The sequence below is a fragment of the Trichosurus vulpecula genome, chromosome 4, assembly GCF_011100635.1.
Source record: "Trichosurus vulpecula isolate mTriVul1 chromosome 4, mTriVul1.pri, whole genome shotgun sequence".
NCBI classification, from domain to species: Eukaryota; Metazoa; Chordata; class Mammalia; order Diprotodontia; family Phalangeridae; genus Trichosurus; species Trichosurus vulpecula.
This window is the reverse complement of record NC_050576.1, coordinates 403,036,857-403,054,061: the sequence shown is the minus strand read 5'-3', so window position 1 is coordinate 403,054,061 and position 17,205 is coordinate 403,036,857. Positions and strand designations below refer to the sequence as shown.

At 36.8% G+C, this 17,205-nt stretch overlaps 1 protein-coding gene across 2 annotated transcripts in view; it reads left to right on the top strand.

Annotated features, from left to right (window-relative positions):
- IL1RL1 (interleukin 1 receptor like 1) overlaps nt 1-17,205 on the top strand; it is a 53,225-nt gene that overhangs the window by 22,818 nt on the left and 13,202 nt on the right. The window contains exons 2-9 of one of the 2 annotated variants that reach the window (XM_036758274.1): nt 729-764; nt 2,321-2,494; nt 3,767-3,977; nt 9,115-9,289; nt 9,380-9,542; nt 12,718-12,789; nt 14,960-15,101; nt 15,196-15,332. In XM_036758274.1, coding sequence (XP_036614169.1) covers nt 2,371-2,494; nt 3,767-3,977; nt 9,115-9,289; nt 9,380-9,542; nt 12,718-12,789; nt 14,960-15,101; nt 15,196-15,332 — 1,024 coding nt within the window. In that variant the 5' untranslated portion in view covers nt 729-764; nt 2,321-2,370. The remainder of the gene's footprint in view (nt 1-728; nt 765-2,320; nt 2,495-3,766; nt 3,978-9,114; nt 9,290-9,379; nt 9,543-12,717; nt 12,790-14,959; nt 15,102-15,195; nt 15,333-17,205) is intronic. The other variant, XM_036758275.1, reaches the window with a different exon arrangement.

The window sequence follows — 17,205 nt, the reverse complement described above, 5'->3', positions numbered from 1 at the left end:
AATCTCCCTTTCATTCCAGACAGAGGGAAAGATTCTGTAGCAGACCTTTGGATAGCCTCCAGACCAGTGTCTCCCAGCCTGAGCCAGAAAGTCAAAATAAGAGTAAATTGCTGAGATAAGCAAATATTTTTTAAGGCAATTGACCAGGCAGAATTGAGACTGTTTGGTAATTTACTAAAACAAATTCTTCCTCTAGATGTTGAAATGATGTTTTTAGTGTTTCTATACTAAGCGAAAGAATTATGATCTCAGTGTTTTTTCTTCATGCCGAATCAAATCATTGATTTTGGATTAAAATGAACTTTAGTGGGAGGGTTGGTGGGTGGGTGAATGGAAATAATGTGGGCATGAAGATTTTTCATTTGGTAGATTCCTAGTTTAACACTGAGCAGGGGTGTCTAATGGCTTAGAATAAAAGCCCCCAAATTTGGATCTGTCCTACCTGAATTAGTTATCAATGCATTCTCTTTGGTCCCTTAGTCTGGGTGAGTACAAAATAACTATCTGTCTATAATGTCAACCTAGTTAAGAAAAATAGTGATTTCAGCAAATAAACTCAAGGGGAAAAAAAGTATTAGAAAGCTTTCAGGGACTACTATTATATTTAAAATTTTGTGCTCATGTTTCTATCCCTGAATTCCACCCCCCAACACCACATTCTCACCTTCTTACTCATACCATTTTAAAGGAAAAAAAGGATGTTTTCTCACAAAGTTTCTTCCTGACAGGTGTGCTGGCAGCAAAAGCAGCTTCTCTGAAGTTGGGTGAGTCCAAATGAGGTCCAAATGATTTTTGCCACAAACTAGTTTGAATGATCCTATTTGCTTAAATTAACATGAGAGTGCTTAATCTCTCTCCATGTGTGTATGTGTGTGTGGTGGAGGGGAAAGAAGAGAAATCTCTTTAGATATCTTGGTTTCCTTGGTGAGGTATAAAGAAGACTGAATTTGTAGTCAGGAGAGAAATGTGGGTTTGAAACCTAAAACTAACATTTACTAGCTGTGTCAACATGGGAAAATCACTTAACTTTTTCTGAGTCTGTAAAACAGAGCTAAAAACACCTGTAATACTTATGTCATAGGATTATTTTGAGGCTCTAGTAAGGCAATGAATGTAAATTGCTTTCTAAACCGCACAGCTTATATATGTCAATAATTTTTAAGCATACATACACAATTTGCCAGAATAATTTCTAATAATTTCCCGTTGACTTTGAAAAGTTTTTGGCTGTGAAAGATTTGATAAAAGTTGAGATGGGGGAAGGGGGAGTTATTATATGATCTTTCACAGCAACTGTGATCAGAAAACCTGGATTCAAATCCTATTTTTTATGCTTACCAGCAATATTACATTGGGCAAGCCACTTAAAATCTCTAGAATTTAACTTCATCTTCTACAAAATAAGCATTTTAATCCCTTAAGTGCCTATGTCACAGGGTTGTTGTGAGGATGAAATGAAATAATGCATATAAATTACTTTGAAAATTGTAAAGCGTTTGAATTCTTTCTTAGTATACTCTGTCTACACCTTCAATATTCCAAGTGGGTATTGAAATGAAACTTTAAAATGAAGGGGTCATTGAAATGCATCAATAGTCAGAAGGATCATGGGACAAAAGATCATAGATTTAGAGCTGGGAGGGACCCAAAGGTTACTAGGTCCAATTCCCTTATTTTGCAGAGGAGGAAACGGAGTGCCAGAGATATGAAGCAATTTGCCCAGGACCGCCAAGCTAGTATAAGTCAGAGGCAGGCTTTGAACATAGGTCTTTGTGACAGTATCCATTAGAAAATGTTGCTTTGTCAGACCAGCAAGAATAGAGTTCTGGGTAGCTAAGATAATGTTAAGGATAAAGTAGGTGCTCAATCAACCAACAAGCACTGTTTAAGTGTCTACTATATGTAAGGCGCTGTTATAAGCTTTGCATACACAAAGAAAGGCAAAAGGCAGTCTCTCAAGAAACTCATGTCTAATGGAGGAGGCCACATGCATACAACTTTATACAAGTAAGATAGACGCAGGAGAATGGGAAATAATCAACAGATTGAAGGTGCTGGCTTTAAGGGGGATCAAGAAAGGTTTCTTGCAGAAGGCAGAAAGTTAGCTGGAATTTGAAGGAACCCTAGGGTGTCAGGAGGTGGAGATGAAAGAGGGAGGGAATTCCAGGCATAGGATACAACTGGGGAAAATGCACAGAATTGGTTGGGGGTGTGATTCATTTGTTCTTTTGAAGCTCAGTATGGATATATGCTTGATAACTATAATCTGCCTCTCAGTGATGTGTGTGTGTGTGCAAATACTGTTTGCTATGTTCTATAGGCCTTGCAGTGAACACCAGCAATCTGGTGGACGATCATCTTTACCATCACATGCTACCAGTTTATCCCAGTGTTCATTATCTAATTAAATTGTACCAAACTGGGGGAAAAATGGAGTTCTGGTGCTTCCTGGTTTTATCAGCTCTCTTTATAGAGTCCATAGCAGCAATGCGAGGTAAGATTCTTTCCATTGATTTAAAAACCATTTTTAATTAAAAAAAACTTCTTATCTGACCTTGACTAAAACTAATTCCAGATATTTTTACTTTATGTTAGAATACTTGCTGTTGTCAAGGCAAAGGTCCTTTTGTGTTGTGCTGGTTTGGACTCTAGTCCTAACTGCCATTTGTGACTTTGGGCAAGTCAGTCAAGTCAGTCATTCGATCTTTCCCCATCTGTAATATGAGAGAGCAGGTCTCTTTAGCTCTAAAATCATTTGAGACTTTGACCAATGGACCTACTTTTACACAGACAAACAACTTTTCCATTGAAGCATTGCAGTGAATCCAGTTCCAAATTATAGCATTATAGCTCTAGAGCTGGTAGGGACCTCAGAGGTTCTCTAGACAAACACTCTTATTTTCCAGATGAAGAAAGGAAAAAAGCAAGCATTTTTTAAAGTGCCTATTCTGTGCCCACTTCTAAAGCACTTTACAAATAGTATGTCACTTGATCTTCATCAATCCTTTGAGGTAGGTGCTGTTATTATCCCCTTATAACAGTTCAGGGAACTGAGAGAGAAGTTAAATGCCTTGTCCAGGGTCACACAGCTAGTGAAAGAAATAGTCCAGATTTGAACTTAGGTCTTGCTGACTCCAGATTCAGCTCACCATCTTCTCTGCCACCTACCCACAGCCACATGGATAGTAAGTGTCAGAGGCTGAATTTGAACCTTGGTCCTGTGACTCCAGAGCCTATAATTATTACTCCTTATACTATAAAAGGTAGTCCATGGTACCCAGCCAAGCGATTATTCACCTGGGCCTTCTTTAGCTGGATCAGAAATTAGAATTTTCATTTCTGATACAGCTGTGAATACAAATTCCACTAAGAAATAATTTTTAAAGCTATGCACAGTGGAGGCAGATGGTACAGTGGATAGAGTGCTAGGCCTGGAGTCAGGAAGACTCATCTCCCTAGATTCAAATTCAGCCTCAAAAGCTTAATATTTTGGTGTCCCTGGGCAAATCACTTACACTTTTTTGCCTCAGTTTTCTCATCTGTAAAATGAGCTGGGAAAAGAAAAGGGCAAACCACTCCAGTATCTTCGCCAAGAAAATTCAAAATAGGATCATGAAGAGTCAGACATGACTGAAATGATTCAACTAAAACATACACAGTGGAGTGTCTTTATATATGTATATGTGTGTATGTGTTCGTGTGTACACACATACACGAATATATACACACATATGACTTTCATTTAATCTGTCTTCTTCATTTGCAGGCCGACACTATAACGCAATGGAAAACGAGGCTTTAATTGCGTTGTGTCCCAGATCAACAAAACCTGGATCCCAAGTTTACTGGACTTACTTTAAATCTAATAAAAGCATTACTACCAGTAAAAGAAGTCGGATATATTCCTCAGGGGTCCAACTCAAATTTCTACCAACTTCAGTGAAAGACTCTGGAATATATAATTGTACTATAAAAAGGTATGTAGAGATGAGGATGTGTGGGTCAGAGACCTCTACTCACATTAAAAATAGACAGAGACTGTTCTTGAGAAAAGGCAAAAAGGAGTTTATTACTTTCTCATGAGAAAGGACACACCCCAGCATGGCCCAAGATGATGCCAGCACGTGTGTGTGTGTGTGTGTGTGTGTGTGTGTTGCATTCAGCTCAAAGCAAGTTATATAGACCCTAACGCAGATTTCCCCCACCCCCTACTGGCTCCTCTTCCCATTGACTGGATTTGGAGCTCACATTCTAAACATGGAATCTTTTCCCAGCAACAGAGAGCAAAGAACAAAAAGACAGGCATGAGACCAGGGAAAAGGGAGTAAAAGCCAGATAAGCAGGACCTTGCAGATGTCTGTCTACTGATGTAATTTCTTACCTCTACTTTCTCAGCAAAGCAGTTTCTAAAAAATATAGAAGGGGTGCAGAGTCAGGGAGTGGATGGTAGGAGAGACAAGGTCTTTTCCCATGCTGAGGGGAGCTTCACTATTTCAGTATTCTATTCAATACCATACTGAGGGGCCTTCACTATTTCAGCATTCCACTTAACGAGAAAATAATAAAAGAAAAAAACTTCAGGCAGCCAACCTATGGATGTCAGTCATTTTGATCTCTGTCTTGGTAAGATTCTCTCTGCTGAGAGACAGAATAATAATTGATAGAAGTCCTGCCTTCAAGCCAGAAAAACTTGGGTTCAAATCCCACATACTGTGAGACTCTGGGCAAATCAAAAATTTCTCATTGCTTGATACAACTCTTTGACTGCAAGTTGCAGAAAAGGTACAGACTGGCATTGGCACAGGAACTTTCCTCATCTGGTAAGACACATCTTCCTAAGTTCAAATGTGGCCTCAGACACTAGCTGTGTGACCCTGGGCAAGTCACTTTTCCCTGCTTGACTAAGTTCCCTCATCTGTAAAATGAGTTGGAGAAGGAAATGGAAAAACACTCCAGCATCTTTGCCAAGAAAACCCCAAATGAGGTCATGGAGAGTCCAACAGAGCTGAAAAGTGACTAAACAACAATTCAGTATACTAGTGAAATTACAGAGATCCCTAACTGTGGCATTCTCTCATTCTTCTTCTAGCTAGTCCTTTAAGTAATGTCTTCTTTCTGTCTCCCTTAAGCTATCTTATGAACCTAATATTATTGCAATATAAAATCACTTCCAGGGACACTGCCAACAGCTCTGACAGTGAATGGGTTTTTACCTGAATCTGAATGACTCATGTGAAGCTCAGTAGAAAAAGTACCTGGCTTTACCAATGACTGGGGGACCTTAGAGAAATAGTTTAGCTTTGAATTTGGGGAATAAATATAAATGAAAAACTAAGAAAGCTCTGAGGGACTAAAAGGTAAAGAACCAGTAAACTTGAAGCAGGTAAAACAGGGAGTGTTTGTAATGATCAAATTAACACTTTAAAACTGATTAAGTTCTGTGAGATAACGTGAGAAAGATTCCATTACACTATATTTTTAAAATTTTGATTCTTATCTTGGTGATATTTGAGAAATATACACATGCTAAACCTATAGAGAAAAGTGGATAGGATGCTATCTTTAGGTAATAAAAGGATTACTTGTTCTTTAACTATTTAGAAGAATTTTCTTTGCTAATCTACTGGAGCACACTGGCCCAAACGTGGCAAGTTCATTAAAGAGCTCATATTTCGAGATTTGTCTTTTTACATTTTAAATTCTCTGTTTGGTAAGTCTCATAACACATTCCTCTTTTTCTTTTCTTTTTAAAATTTTTTATTTAATTCATGAAATAAGACAAACATTTCCATAACGTAGTCTGATTAAAAAAAGATGATTGTGCAAGAACTTGCAAGTCTATTATGTAGAACTGGTTATTCCTTTTAAATATATAATAAACTTATCATGTAAAATTCTTTTTTTCCTTTTTTTGTTCCTCCCTCACCCTAGAGATGGCTATCATTAGATACAAACATGTATGTGTATATATATATATATATATGTATATATATGTGTATATATATATGTGTATACATATATATGTCTTGTGTGTCTGTGGGCATGTAAATTCATTCTATACGTACTTCTATTCATCAGTTCTTTCTTGGGATGTAAATTTATTTTTTTTTTTAAATTATATATTTTATCAACATAAAATGGGGCTAGTAATTCCTGACAGTTTTCTTAAATTATTTTACTCTTGTTAATAATCTCTGATTTCAGTTTTAATCACTTGATTTTTCTCTTTCCCTTTATAAAAATAAAATTTTCTAACTGTTTATTTCCTTCCTTTTTTTAGAAGCTCTGCCCCAAACTTCCCTTAGTTTTATTGGTTTTGTTTATCAATTCAATTGCTCTGTTATGTTCCATTTTATTAATATCTGTTCTAATCTTGATGCTCTCTCCTTTTCTGCTTTCATTTTGGTATTTTGTTCATTTTCTAATTTAAGTATACTAGACAATTTAGTTCCACAAATTTACCTCTAAATAGGCCCTTATCCCTGCTTGGTTGGGTTATTGCAAACGCTTCCTAATTGCTTTCCCTGCTTCCCCTCTTTCCTATTCGTCCTCAACACAGCTGCCATACTGATATTGCTGAAGCACAGGTCTGACCTTATCAATCCTCTGAGCATGAAGTCTTCTTCAGTAGCTGCCTATTGCCCCTACCAATACATTTATCATTCATCAGTCAGCCAGAGGACACAGTTGGCTTTTAGCCGTGGCATTTATTGGTATAACATAGTAAGGTTCACAATAGAATGTTTACCTCAACAAACAAAATCCCTATTCTCTGTCAAGTATATATGTCATCAGTGGAGAGACTGAACACATCTAGAAAGGCCAACACATGTAGAAGACATGTGGAAGGGCAATTTTCATCTCTAATACCTCAGGGTCATTAATTTCTTCTCATGGTATTCTCAAGCTGTTCCTCAATGGACACAGTTATCTCTCTCGAGTTAGTCAATGTGTTTGAGTTTCTGGGATTTGTTCCTCAACAGTACATAACATCATTGCTGGACTTATATGGTGTATTTCCCACCAGGAAACAACATTCGTGCTATGTTGAGTATGTGACTGCACCACTGACTCATGGTCTCCACTGTCTTGGGATTTTTGCCTCTGGCACTGCTATGTGCACTTATGTGGCATGAATGTGACTTTAATCAAGATGGATTATGAAAGACAAGCCAATAGGCTGCTAGAATTAATGCAAAATTAATTGAATTGTGGAAAGAGCCAGAACTTTAACCTAGAAGAACCAGCAGGAAGCCTCCCCAGTTTGGTTCCTTCAGATTCTGAGCTCTGTTTTTCATCCTTTGAAAAGCAGGATTCTGCCCAGGCACTGGATTCTCTCTTGTTGCCCATACTTGAGCCAGAATGGTTCCTCTTTTTTACTGTGGGCAGAAGGCAGAGAAAGGGATATACAGAGGCAAATGATACTCAAGGTCAGGTCTATTTTCTTTGCCAATCTTGTGCTGATTCCTAATCATTTTATGTATACAAAGTCTCATATCACTATCAAGCTACAAATGGACTACTTAGGGTTTGACATCCTTAATGTGATTGGGACACTCAATTTTATTAAAAGTCCTCTAATCCATTATTCCTTCTCTATATAACTTTTTTTAAACCAAGGCTTTGTTCAATAAAGCCTTGATAAATTTTATTGATTTCCGTGTACGTTTTGATCATATTCTCGTTACTAGCTCTACTCTGTTATGATCTGCATGGATTGTTGAAGATTTCATTTCAAAATTTGCCTACGATAACATGATTAATTTTATAATTAATTAATTCCTTCATATATTTGGGGTAAAATGCATATATTCTCTGCTTTTTCATTGCATTATTTTCATATATTTATTAAACCTAGGTTCTTAAAAACTCTGTTCAAAGCTTTATCATATATTCCAAATATATGTTTTGCTGGGTTTACCATATTCTACTATTACTAATTCCCAATCTTTTTTTATTTTACAGGAGACAATAAGTTTTTTCTTTATATGTTTAACTGTTATGCTTTCTAAGTATCTTTGAGTATATGATTTTTTTAAAAAAATATGTCAATTATCTTTGCTGCTTTTGAATATTTTTTGTTTTTTAAATTAATTTATTTTTAGTTTTCAACATTCACTTCCACAAGATGAGTTCCAAATTTTCTCCTCATCTCTCCCTTCCCTGCAACCTAAGACAGCATGCATTCTGATTACCCCTTTCCCCAATCTGCCTTCCCTTCTATCACCCCCACCCCCTCTTTCTCTTATCCCCTTCTCCTTCTATTTTCCTGTAGGGCAAGATAGATATCTGTAGCCCATTGCCTATGTATCTTATTTCCTAGCTGCATGTAAAAACAATTTTTAACACTAAATTTTAAACCTTTGAGTTCCAACTTTCCTCCCTTACGCCCTCCCCACCCTCCCTCACTGAGAAGGCAAGCAATTCAATATAGGTTATACATGTATAGTCAGCATTTGCATATTTTCTTGAGCAAGGTATAATGTGTTCAATTTTAGCCTAAAAGACTAGTCTGAATTTGTGTATATCCCGATATCTTTTGGCATTAGATCTATTTCTTACATTGAACATATTTTGGGGGATTTGTACATTAACTTATGATTTTTATAAAGTAATTTAATCCCTATATAACTTCTACCTTTCTTTGTCAATTGTAATCCCTTTTGAAAAAATGTAACACAGACTTAGCCTTACTATTTCTATTCCTTCACTATAGCACAAAATATGTTGTACCATTTCTGATGCTATTGATTATACTCTTTCACTATTCACCTTTTCCAATATCTTTCTCCTACTGTTCCTACAATATATTTTTTGAATTGCATCAGTTTGTTCATTGTCTCTTAGGTGAATTTTCATTTTTTGTAAGGAATTTTTGGCAATTTTATTTTTTTTTCAGAAATTCAATTAACTTTTTTTCCCAAGGGGAAATTACAAGGAGACAGGTTTGCTTGCAACTTTCTTCTTCATCTTCCTAGAAGTCTCATTCTATATCAGTTTTCATAAAGTGTAAAAATAATGAATAATAACTAGAGTTAGGCTTATTTCTTTTCAAAATGCTTGGTGGAAACCTTGGTTTTAAATTTTTGATTTTGATTCCTTTTATTTTAACAGCCCCAAGGTCTCTTTTGGTGGATATGTTAATATCACAATATATCCCAAACCACAAGGTTGTGTTGTCCCCAAAGACTTGTTGTATAAAACAGCACAAGGATCAGAAGTGAGGTCAATGATTCATTGTCCTACAATTGAACGTTATAATGAAATAGCACGTGTTGACTGGTTTAAGGTGAGAAATAGCAGTGATATCGATTGATGCTAGATAATTAATTTAGAGCATTAAGGCTAGCTGGAAATTGAATACGATTTTATTTTTCAGAATTGTAAAGCCCTCAAAGGACAACATTACTATGCAAAGGAAGATTATCTGATAATTAAAAATCCAACAGCTGCTGATACAGGAGATTATACCTGTAAATTCATTTACAGTGAAAATGGAGTCAATTATGCTGTTACTGCCTCTAGGTCATTTATATTTCAAGGTAAATTACTGTATGACAGTGAAGTCTTTGATGAGAACAAAGTAATAGTTCTCTTTTAAAAAATATGCTCTTTTAAATTGTTTCCCTCTCCCCCCACCCTATGTTATGTTCTTTTATGATCTCTGATGATAATTATTAAGGATGGGTGTACCCAAATCATAATTATTCCTTTTGCATGGCATTTGATTTTACAAAGATAAGTGGTTTTGTTAACAGTATATTTCCATTAAAAGCACCAACTTTCCATATTGGGTGTTTCCCATTACCTATGCATCACTGAAAATCAGGAACATAAATTCATAGGATTCTAAATTTAGAGCTGGAAGGAACCATAATCCCCCTAGTTGGACACTTCATTTGCATATTAGGAAACTGAGGCTAATAAAGACTAAAGGGCTTGAACAAGGTTACACACAAGGAGTACATAATGGGGTCAGTAGTTGAAATTAGGTCTTTTGACTCTAAATCCATCACAGTCCAGTTAGGCCATAGTGTAGAATGCATGAAGTGGAATAGTATAAAATAAAGAAAGGTAGATTGGATCCAGATTGTAGAGGGCCATGAATTCCGGGCTAAGGAGTTTATATTTTATGTCATATTTTGTCTTTCAAACAATGGGAAACCACTAAGGAAGTTTAGTAGTCACGGCCATAACTATGCATTAAGAAGATACTCTGGCAGCTGAGTGAAGGATGACTGGGAGAGAAAAGAGAGGAAATGAATTAAGAGAATGATTTGAGTGGCAGGATGGTAGTTAAGAATTCAACCATGGCAACTGTGAGAATAGAAGAGAAGGGGCAAACGAAAAAGTTATTGGGGTGGTATTGTCAAGAGGGTGGGTGGGAGAATAACGACATCATAAGAGTCAAGAATGGCTCTAAGATTTTGAATCTGTGAATGGTGAGTAATTTAGTAGAGGAGCAGATTTAATGTGGAAAATGATGAATTTAATTTTGAACTTATTAATGTTCTAGACATCCCAGTGGAGATATCCAGCGGGCAGCTGTAAATGTTAAATTAGAGATCAGAGAGGTGGTCAGAGCTGGATATAGAGACTTACATGTAATCCAATACTAGGAAGAACTGTAGTCTTAGAAACAAAAGTTTATAGATCAAGGACAAGAACAAAGTCTAATGGGATCCTCATCTCAGATACTTCCTAGCTGTGTGACTCTGGGAAGGTCATGAAGCCCTGTATGCCTCAGTTTTCTCATCTGTAAAACAAACTATAGAAGGAAATTGGAAACCTACTCCAGTATCTTCAGGAGATAGGAGAAAGTAGAGCCAGCAATGAAAATTTAGAAGGAAGGATCAGAAAAGAAGAAAACTAGTCCAGTGCTGCATCCTAGAATCCAAAGAAAAGATCCTAAGAGTGGGGTGGGGTGATAAACAGTATCAAATACTTTATTGAGCTAAAAAAAAAATGAGCGTTAATAAAAGATTCCCTTGGTTTTTGTGGTAAGGAAATCATTAATGACTTTAGAAGAGAAGTTTCACTGTAGTGGTTGGTAGGCATGAGAGCCAAATTGTAGGAAGCTGAAGCCTGAGTGGGTGTGGTAAGGGCATTGAAATTGAGTGATGAGAATTCTTTCTAGAAATTTGGCAGTGAAAAGTATGTGAGATATGATTACTTGAAAGGACATCAGGATCAGAGAGAGGTTATTTTTGGAGATGCTGTACAATTTGGTGGTGCAGTGAATAGAGTGCCAGTCCCAGAGTTAGGAGGACCTAAGTTCAAATCTAGCCTTAGACCCTTACTAGCTGTATGAGCTTGGGCAAGTTTCTTAACCCTGTTTGCCCCACTCCTCATCTGTAAAATGAGCTGGAAAAGAAAATGGAAGACCACTTCAGTATTTTTACAAGAAAACCCTAAGTGGGATCATAGAGAGTCAGATAGGACTAAAATGACTCAACAACAATAAATGATTACCACAATGAACTTTTTTTAAAAAATTCACTTTTAGTTCTTAAATACATACCCCTATAGAATTTTCAAGGGAATGAGGAAGAGGTCACTCTATGAAACAAATGACAGTGTACTATAAGTTCTGGGAAGACAAGGTTCATTAATATAGTATGGTCTACATGATTAAATCATGTCACTTGATACATTTGCCCTTTCTTTAAATGAAGGTAACAGAGTATAGTGGATGGAGAACTAGCCTTAGAAAGGGAACAGGGGAGGTAACGAGCACTTATTAAGTGCCTGTTGTTGGCTAGGCACTGTGCTAAGTGCTTTACACAACAACTGTGGGAGGTAGGTGCTATTATTATCCCCATTTTACAGTTGAGGAAACTAAGGCAGGCAGAGGTTAACTAACTTGCCCAGGGTCACCCAGTTAGTGTCGGAGGCAAGACCTTAACTAAAGTTTTCTTAGCTCCAGGCCCAGAGCTCCATCCATTACGCCACCTAGCTAGCTGCCTGGGTATTGGAAAGTCTTGCTTTCAAGTTCCATCTAAGAGACAGATTGTTAACGTGAACTTGAGCAAGTTAATGAATCTTTCAGAGCTCCAAATAACTCCTCCAAAACTCTAAGTTGCTGAGAAATTGTCAATGTGTATCAGTAGATCATAGAATTTGAAGGTGAAAAAGACCTTAGAAATCATCTAATTTAACACTACCATTTAACAGATGAGGAAAATGAATCCTGGAGAGAGGTGGAATACCTTGGTTATAGTCAAACAGTTGAAAGTGGGAGAGCTGGAAAGTTCCATGCTAGAAATTCCATATAGGGATAAAATCACAGGTAGACCAAACCAAACAAAACCCTTAAAATGAAAACAAACAAACACTGGAGACCTCTGCCTATAATTTCTTTAAGCCGGTCCATGAAATCATCATTAATGCTTTTGCTATTCCTTAATAACTTTCTAGATTCGGTCTTAGTATTCACAGGATTAGCAGCTATGTTTGTGTAATTTAAAAGGTACTAAAAACCAAAATTTCTTATAACAGGAGGAATGAATTTTCCCTTCCATGAACCCAGTACATTGGTGGCGTAATGTGAGCAATTCAGAGGACAGATTGGTTCCTAATTGTGATCGTGCTTCTTCTATTAGGTTTCCCTAGTTTTCTCTGATTCCATCCAAGAACACAAATAAATGATAGCTCAGAATATGAACTTCAAGTTCCTAACTTGAGTAATACTCAGTATTCTTTTTCTCTACTTTCAAGGTAAAAGTAATTTCTCCATGCTTCCAGAAATTACTTCCCCTATGCACCATCATGTATTAGCAGTAGAGCTTGGTAAGAATTTCTTCAAATACTACCGTGATCGATTGGAAGGTTGGGAACTATGTTTCATAACTTCTAGGTTGCTCTAGTTGCTCTTCACAGTTGCTCTAGTAGGGATTAGGTAATAATACTATCTCATGTATTGGAGCTCTGAAAAATTGAAGAGCATTTCCTGATGTCACTTGGTCTAGCATGAACATACTAAGTCTTAGTCCATGTGATTCCAAATGAATTAATTGGAAAAAAGAAAATTACGTGCAAAGATATCAAAGAAAGAAGACAAGGACCCATATGAAAAAAATGTTTGTAGCATCCCATTTTGTAGTGGCAAAAAACTGGAAACTAAAGGAATACACATCAATTGGCAAATGGCTAAAAAAAAAAATAAGATATATGAAGGTAATGGAAGAATTACATCATAAAAAAATGACAAAAGGGATAGCTTCAGTGAAACCTGACAAGACTTCTATGAAGCGATACAGAGTACAGTGAACAGAACCAAGAGAACAATTTATGCAATAACATTATTGTAAAAATGAACAATTTCAAAAGTGTTATTATCAAAACACAGTAACTCTGGTCAATGCAATGTCCTGCCATGATTCCAGAGTACCAGGATCGAAGAATGTTAGCCACATTTTAACTGAGAGGTGATAGACTCAACATACAGAGTAAGATACAGATTTTTGGCACGGCCAATGGGTAATTTGTTTTGCTTGACTACGTAAATTTTTATATACATATATACACACAGACGCACATATGTATATATATATATATAAACATAATTTTCCCCTAATTACATGTTAAAACAATTTTGCACCTTTTTAAAAGTTTTAAGAGCCAAATTCTATCTCTTCCTCCCTCTCTCTCTCCCCTCCCCTGTATTCGGAGGGCAGAGTTTATAATCTCAAAGAGGATCATAAACATGTCTGAAAGGTTCGGAACCGCCAGATATAAGAAACTCTCAAAGTAGAAGGCAGAAGAATCAAAGCATATATTTAGGCTCCACAGTAACCAACCCATGAACCAGCAACCCCATTTTGATATATTGATCAAAAGCTTCCAGGCCCAATAAGTACACCTTGAAAGAGTAACCAGGAGGCTACAGAGAAGCATGATTGCGTAAAGCAAAATCATGCTTCCCCCTCTATGGTAAAAAGATTACCCACTGGCTTCAAGTCCTTGTTCAGCTTCCTCCCGTAGGTCAGCTCTGCCACTGGCAGCTCCTGCTTCGGCTGTGGCTGTGGCTATAGCAGCCTCTGGCTCCAACGGGAGCTGCTTTTAACCATCCAGCTTCTGCGGGGGTGTAAGGTACGCGGGGAAAGCACAGGTTCTTTCAATCTGCTTAAGCAAGGTGAAGGGCTTGACCAGGAAAGCACAGGTTCTTTCCATCAGCTTAAGCAAGGTGAAGCGGTTGACTGGGAAAGCACAGGTTCTTTCCATCAGCTTAAGCAAGGGAAGCAAGGTGAAGGGGCCGACAAGCTTACTCCAGTCCAACATACAAACAGCATTCAGTTCAGGGGAAAAAGCCAAACTAGTCAAGGGTACTTGTTGACTAAGTGCTAAGGAGCCCATTTTTGGTTGCCAACACATCCCGCTCTTGGAGATGGTAAGCAATCAGATATACATTATACGTGTGCAATCATCTAAAACATTTTCATATTAATCATTTTGTACAAGGGGACTCGAATAAAAGAAAAAAAAGAAAGTGAAAAGTCTGTATTCTGTTCTTTCTCTGGAGGCAGATAGTGTACTTCATCATTAGTCCTTTGGATTGTCTTGGATCATTGTGTTGCTGTTACTGTGTATGATTCACTTCTGTTTTGTTCACTTCACTTTGCATCAATTCATGTAAGTCTTTCCAAGTTTTTCTGATATCATCCTGCTTGTCATTTCTTATAGCACAATTATATTCCACCACAATCATATACCGTAGCTTGTTTAGCTATTCCCCAATTAATGTACATCCCTTTGATTTCCAGTTCTTAGCCACCACAAAAAAAGCTGCTATAAATATTTTTGTACAAATAGTTGACCATGCGTATTTGTTCACATGAGTTTTGTTTTTCTCCCCTCCTCTATGAGGAAGGGCAAAGTGGGAGAGAAAAAGTTTATTCATTTAAAAAATGAGTTAAAATGTAAATATGTCAATGTTGTTTTTTTTTTCATTTCTGCCTAGGGACCAATGTGAGTATGCCATGTAAAGCTTGTTTCGGGAGAGGCTTACAGATGATAGATGAAGTCGGATGGTGCATTAGAGAGAAAAATAGTATTAACTGCATCAAAAATTCTCGATTTCATGAGGAAAACAAAGCAACAAAGTAATATTAGTTGGGCTTATTTTTTTTTCTTTTCATGAATTTTACAACCTACAGAATAACTACTAAAGGTAACAATTTGGTTTCTTGGGTCTAGCAAGCACTTATACTGTAGAACCATCACTTTAAGAATAGCCAATCTGAAAAAAGAAGACCTCTCCTTGGAATTTTATTGTTGGGCGTTGAATGGGCATGGAGTGAAAGAACACAGCTTACAGATCAGAATAAAAACAAGTAAGAAGAAAGTCTATTGATGTGTCTGTGGAAGTTTTAGTGATATTTTGGATGTTTTCTCACATATTCTATTTCTTCTGTTGTCTAAGCCTGGGAATCAAAGTTGATTTAATTCCCTTATTAGGGCAAGCTGTGGGCATTTTCTTGATTGTTGGGTGGATGAGAAGCTTTGAGGGGCTTTGAGAAAATGGCTTTCCCGTGGCCCAGGTTACTGAACAGTATTTTGTGGGCCTTTCTCCTCTCTCTCAGAATTCAGCTCTTACATCACCTTTTCCTTTTCCTCCAATTGGCCCTCTAATTCATTATATATAGCAGGTAACTTACTTGTAATTTTTATACATTTTATTATTATAATTTAGCCAACACATAAATTTCCTCAACAGATGTATGTGTATACACACACACACACACACACACTTTTTGGCTGTTTCTGAAGTTAACAAAGTTGTTATGCAGTTAAAGTAGCCTATTTTTCTAACTTTGGGAAGCACTCCAGTGGAAGGAGTGCTACTTGTGGAGTTATTAAACCTGAGTTCTAATCATCGCATCTGACACTTAATAGATAGGTGGCTTTGGATACTTAACCTCTCTGGGCCTCAGTTTCTTCAATTATAAAATTGTGGGGGCAGGTAGGGGTGGTGTCCAATAAAATGGCTAGGAAGCTAGATGGCTTAATGGTTAGAGTTCTGGGCCTAAAGTCAGGAAGACTCATCCTCCTGAGCTCTAATCTGGCCTCGGACACTTATTAGCTTTGTGATCCTGTGTGGGCAAGTCACTTTAACCTGTTTACCTCAGTTTCCTCGTATGAAAAATAAACTTGAGAAGGAAATGGCAAACCACTTCGGTATCTGTGCCACGGAAACCCCCTATGGGGTCACAAAGAGTTGGACATGACTGAAAAACGACTGAACTGAAAATAAGATGACTTCTAAGGTCTGCTCTGGATCTATGTTCTGTTATATTACTGTATGATTTTAGTGCAAACACTTTATGATCATAGAGGTGAGAGATCCATGTCTTTGTTCAGCTTCAGATAATAGGTTAAGTACCCATCTTATAATGGAAAAATCCTTGGTGCAAGAGTTGGAAGGTCTGGGTTTGAATCCCAGCTCAATTGCTAGGTCTCTAAGTGTGGGCAAAATGACTATTTTGTCATTGTAAGCCTCAGTCTACTTATCTATAAAATGGTGGTGGGAGATGTTTGAATTAAGGGACCTCGAAAGTTCTAAATAACTCTAAATTAATGATCCTATTAAATGTAGCTCATTTAAAATATGGTTGTGAATAACGGTTCTTCAGACAGTGAACACAATAATGTTTATTGAATTAAATTGATCAAATCACTGTATTTGGATATTCATCCCTATTATATCCTATATATGCTGAGTATATAGATCATATATTTATATGGATGACAGGGGATGGAGGGATCTCTCTAGACTTGAAATATCTTTGGCATAGGGAACCCTTAGTGAGGAAATCCTCTCTAACAATGTAAATCAATGCTTGCAATATAGCTTAAAATATCCGAGAGTTTCCTGAAACACTGTGAAGTTAAATTAGATTACACAGCTACTATGTGCCAGAAACTAGATTTGAACTCAGATCTTTCTGAGTCCTAGGGTAGTTCTCCCTCCATTACCCCAAGCTGCATATTTCTTAATTCTTTGTATACATTTACATTATTATATATAAGTACTGTGATATTTTCATACTTCCTTCTGTTATTAATCATGATAGTAATTTTCTATTTATTTTTATTATTTTATTATATTTATATTATATTTTATACAAATTAGAAATTATTATTAATAGCCTCCCTGGGATTTTGCTCCCCATTATCAGGTTATGAAACCAAGTGTTTTTCGACAGT